Source organism: Ascaphus truei, unplaced genomic scaffold, assembly GCF_040206685.1.
Source record: "Ascaphus truei isolate aAscTru1 unplaced genomic scaffold, aAscTru1.hap1 HAP1_SCAFFOLD_1907, whole genome shotgun sequence".
Lineage (NCBI taxonomy): Eukaryota > Metazoa > Chordata > Amphibia > Anura > Ascaphidae > Ascaphus > Ascaphus truei.
In genome coordinates, this window is record NW_027454810.1 from 1 (window position 1) to 5,159 (window position 5,159).

The 5,159-nt window shown below is 37.9% G+C and overlaps 1 protein-coding gene across 1 annotated transcript; it reads left to right on the top strand.

Annotated features, from left to right (window-relative positions):
• Positions 1 to 1,115: 1,115 nt before the first annotated feature.
• Positions 1,116 to 4,247, top strand: LOC142477062 (uncharacterized). The gene is made up of 2 exons (XM_075582115.1): positions 1,116 to 1,292; positions 2,436 to 4,247. Exon 2 carries the CDS (start codon positions 2,559 to 2,561, stop codon positions 3,255 to 3,257), a length of 699 nt encoding a protein of 232 aa, XP_075438230.1. The 5' UTR covers positions 1,116 to 1,292; positions 2,436 to 2,558; the 3' UTR covers positions 3,258 to 4,247.
• Positions 4,248 to 5,159: the final 912 nt, after the last annotated feature.

Below are 5,159 nucleotides of genomic sequence, written 5' to 3' on the forward strand. Positions count from 1 at the left end.
ATACAGTATATGTGTGTGGACTGGGGGCGGGACTAGGTGGCGAGTAGATTTTTTGGTTGGGCGAGTAGATTTTTGGGTGATTTGTCGAACACTGTATATATATATATATAGCTTATTGCTGCAGCAAAGGTTATTCCCACCTTTCTCCTAGGGCAGGGATATCCAAACAATGTAATTCCAGCGCACAGCAAAAAGAGAGTCGGGTTAATAAAAAATAAAATAATTTATTTAAACCGCATTAAAAAAATAGAGGGTGCAACCTTTCAAGGATGAGGTGTGTATGTATATATATGTGTGTGTGTATGTATATACAGTATATGTGTGTGGACTGGGGGCGGGACTAGGTGGCGAGTAGATTTTTGGGTGATTTGTCGAACACTGTATATATATATATATAGCTTATTGCTGCAGCAAAGGTTATTCCCACCTTTCTCCTAGGGCAGGGATATCCAAACAATGTAATTCCAGCGCACAGCAAAAAGAGAGTCGGGTTAATAAAAAATAAAATAATTTATTTAAACCGCATTAAAAAAATAGAGGGTGCAACCTTTCAAGGATGAGTTGTGTATGTATATATATGTGTGTGTGTGTATGTATATACAGTATATGTGTGTGTATATATATACTTTTATTTTATTTTTAATTATTTTATTTTTTATTAACCCGACTCTCTTTTTGCTGTGCGCTGGAATTACATTGTTTGGATATCCCTGCCCTAGGAGAAAGGTGGGAATAACCTTTGCTGCAGCAATAAGCTTGAGAAGTATATTATTTATATTTTTTCTTACATTTTCTTTTGAAGATTTTTTGCACCATAATGTATGGCACTTTTTGTTAAACTGTTTTAATTGCTGTGTAGCACAAATCAGGAAAAATGATGTAATTACGGCAGAAACGTCGGTTCCTATTTTAATCAACCAAGTTAAGTCTACTGTAAGCTGTATATTTACCCATTTTTGGACATTAGTGGTGTCAAGTGTGGGGGTTTTGGCCCAGGATTACAGGGGTTAAACCCCATTAGGCCATCCTCTACTCTCACCTGGGAAGCAAGGGGTTAACTGGGCTGGAGTCCAGTAATGTGATTTTGCCTTGCTTCAGCCATCCAACTGTTTATTCCCCTGTAAAAATGTATTGTTTCTGTTCCAGTGACTGCACCACACAAACACTGGAATCCATCCGGGAGGGCAAGGGTTAATAGTTGAATAGTGATTCTAGCCCTTTGTTTAAGTTACCCTCAAAGATGCCTGCCTACTAAGGAATGCGACCAAATGTTTAGGAAGCTGGAGTGGTTGGTGAGTGTTAAAACTCACACTTACAAACCATAGTATCCTGCCAGACACTCAATTTGGTAGACTGGCCAAACGCCCCTGATTTAGGAGTGGGGCTACAGAATGAGTGACCTTATTAAATATAAGAATATTATGAGATGTCCTCGGCTGAACATGCTATAAGTTACATATGTGTAAGCGGGGGGCCGAGCCGCAAATAATGATTACAGACACCTGCTGTTTAGCAGGTCCTATGAGACAGATATTAATATCTCTCTTAATTTTAGTATTACACTGTAATATTTAGTCTTATTGGGAGCGTCATGCGTGTCGGAATGTATTAATATGGCTCACGTGCCAGTAAGTACTACTGAACTGAAGTTATGACGTTATTTAGATAGGAAAAGCAGTTTTTAAACGTCCTTGGGTGGGAGGAGTTTTACTCTGAGGAAAACTGTCAACCTCACCACTGATTTATGAGAGGGGCTGGGTTTAGGTTGTGTTCAATGGGAAATAATTGTATAAGAACCAGGCTCAGCCTATGGCTATTGTCTTTCGTGTCTTGATGATTATGAAGATTGCTGTATGAACTGCCAGTCCAGATGTGACTGTTTCATCATTCCATCTTAAGTGAGTGTCCATATTTTGTCTGTCATTTGTATATCTCGTGTTTTCACCTTTTTCAAGGAATAAATTATATTTTATCATATCTAAGTCTCGTCCAGTTCAACCCAGTTATATTTTGGTGTGTATTATTAATAGCCTGTCTCAAAGCTACCGTCACAAGTGGTCAGATACTCGTGGGATGCCAATGGCTAGCTGGCCCCTTGAGCCACTAAAGGGTTAATATATCACAAAGTACAACAAAAGTTATTTGATAAGAACAATATATGAAGAACATTGATACAGGGAGTAATGTGATTTCTTTTACTGGCGTGAGGAGAAAATATTTATTTCCATTTATGAGACATAATTGTAACATGATTAATTGGGGTGTTTTTTTTGCCTTCCTCTGGGTGAATATAACGATAACAATGTAGCTTTAATTATGTTCAGTATGTTGCACGAGTAGAATTTTATAAAGGTTCAACTCAATGAACATATATCTCTCATCCAAATCTTCTCTGATGCATTGCAATGTTACATTAATACATTTTCTCACCATAGATGTATCTTCAGCACATGACTCGTCTGTGAGCAAGAAGCAACGTAAGAAATGTCCCAAACATCAAATTACATGAGGGGTTAATGGAAATATGTTTTAAGGACTTCAACATTGCATAAGTCTGTATGAGAATTGGAACAAGATTACCAGAAACTCGGCAGAGCATTCCTATACATCAACAGCCTTTTACTAAACTTACAGACACCGCAAGACAAGGAGAGGGTTTAAAGAACAGAGACATGAACCCCTACTGTGGGACATACGGTAATGTTATGCCGCAGATAATCCATACAGTGAAGAAATCCTATAACTGCTCTGAATGTGGGAAAAGCTTCAATAAGAAATATCATCTTGTTACACACCAAATAATCCACACAGGGGTGAAGCCTTATAACTGCTCTGAATGTGGGAAAAGCTTCAGTCAGAAATCAAATCTTGTTAAACACCAAATAATCCACACAGGGGTGAAGCCTTATAACTGCTCTGAATGTGGGACTAGTTTCCATGATCAATCAAGTTTTTGTAGACACCAAAGAATCCACACAGGGGTGAGACCTTATAAATGCTCTGAATGTGGGAAAAGCTTCTGTCAAAAATCAAGTCTTGTTACACACCAAAGAATCCACACAGGGGAGAAGCCTTATGATTGCTCTGAATGTGGGAAAAGTTTCAGTCGGAAATCGCATCTTGTTACACACCAAAGAATCCACACAAGGGAGAGGCCCTATAACTGCTCTGAATGTGGGAAAAGCTTCAGTCGGAAATCGCATCTTGTTAGACACCAAACAATCCACACAGGGATGACACCCTATAAACTGCCCTGAATGTGGAAAAAGCTTCAGTAAGAAATCACATCTTATCTCGGGAGATCTCAGACTTCTCTGCTGTCGAGGCCGGCTCCATTCTTGATCAAAATCTCACTCCTACTCTGTACTCTGAACAGTCACGACTTTGGACTCCTTCCCCCCCTCGTACATAGATACACATTCTCTACTGTTTAAAATGCATTCAATTTGTATTAATTATGGGGTATATTTTAGTGCAATTCACTAAGGCTTCTTCAGGAGTTAATGTGGGTATATCTGTCCCTACCTTCTTTATAGGCACTTCCCTGTTTCTATTGGTTCCCATAAGCGCAATCCAATTGATTGAGAAACATCTTGATGTAATATTTCTCTTCTACATTGAGTTTGTATACTATGTAACATACTTTGTGTATCTGCACTATTCTATATAGATTATAAAATATAACTTGTGTGATTATAGATAACCAGATCTGTGTCTTTAACATTCAGAGATTGGTTATATCTCTATTTAACACTTCTCTTTGCATTAAGTTTATGCTATGGATTCTGTGTTATATTGTACTATTTGGGGTTTCAGTATATTCCCACTGCTATATGTATTACTCTGTGTATTAGATTTTAAGTAAAGAATTGTGCAAATTAAGATAACCCCGATCTGTGTCTTTAATTATTAGACACATTAGACAGTGAATCTCTTTCCCCTCTATATACACTATTTGAGGGACTATATGTGTCTGATTATTTAAGATGTCTTTTTTCAACAAATGTAGTTCATCAATATTTGTTGATTTAAATTCTTTCCTTTACATTCAAATTATGAGTGATATGTGTGATTTAAGATATTCCTATCTAGGTCTTTATTTATTAGACATAGATGGACTATATATCTTTCTTTATTAAATTCAGTGTGATTTAAGATATTCCTATGTCTTTATTTATCAGACATAGATGGACTATATCTTTCTGAGGTTCGTTACTGTATTAAATTCAGTGTGTGATTTAAGATAATCATTCTTTGTCTCTAATTACTGTAGATATGTCTTTCTATACATATATAAGTGATACTTATTCCTAATGGGGATAGTAACATTCTCTATTGAATATATTCATCCTTTCTTTAAGGGTGTAATTTCCAATAAGCTGCCACTCTTAGTTTGTGAATTAAACCAACTTTATTCTAAGTAGTGATACCATGTTAAATATGCATCAAATTGTCTGCCCTTTATTAACATGGCTGCAAAGTAACAGTATATACCCAGCGGAGTTTGTATTGATTTATATGTATGGGACAAGGAATCAGATGGTGGTTATGTTATGATATAACAGTAAATCCTTCTCCTGAATGTATACTGATTATTGTTAGGAGTACCAATTACATTTCAGTGCACAGTATTACAACTGTCACACACACGATGCACAGCTATCTCTCACTCCCTGACACACACACGATGCACAGCTATCTCTCCCTGTCACACACACACACGATGCACAGCTATCTCTCACTCCCTGACACACACACACACGATACACAGCTATTTCTCACTATCACACACACACGATGCAAAGCTATCTCTCCATGTCACACACACGATGCACAGCTATCTCTCCCTGTCACACACACACACGATGAACAGTAATCTCTCACTATCACACACACGATGCACAACTATCTCTCACTGTCACACACACACAATGCACAGCTATCTCTCCGTCACACACACACGATGCACAGCTATCTCTCTCTGTCACACACACATGATGCACAGCTATCTCTCCCTGTCACACACACACACGATGCACAGCTATCTCTCCCTGTCATACACACATGATGCACAGCTATCTTTCACTGTCACACACACGATGCACAGCTATTTCTCACTGTCACACACACACATACATTACGATGCACAGCTATCTCTC

Bases quoted from the DNA above. Each gene is read 5' to 3' on its own strand.
- LOC142477062 (XM_075582115.1), top strand. From the start codon at position 2,559: ATGAGAATTGGAACAAGATTACCAGAAACTCGGCAGAGCATTCCTATA.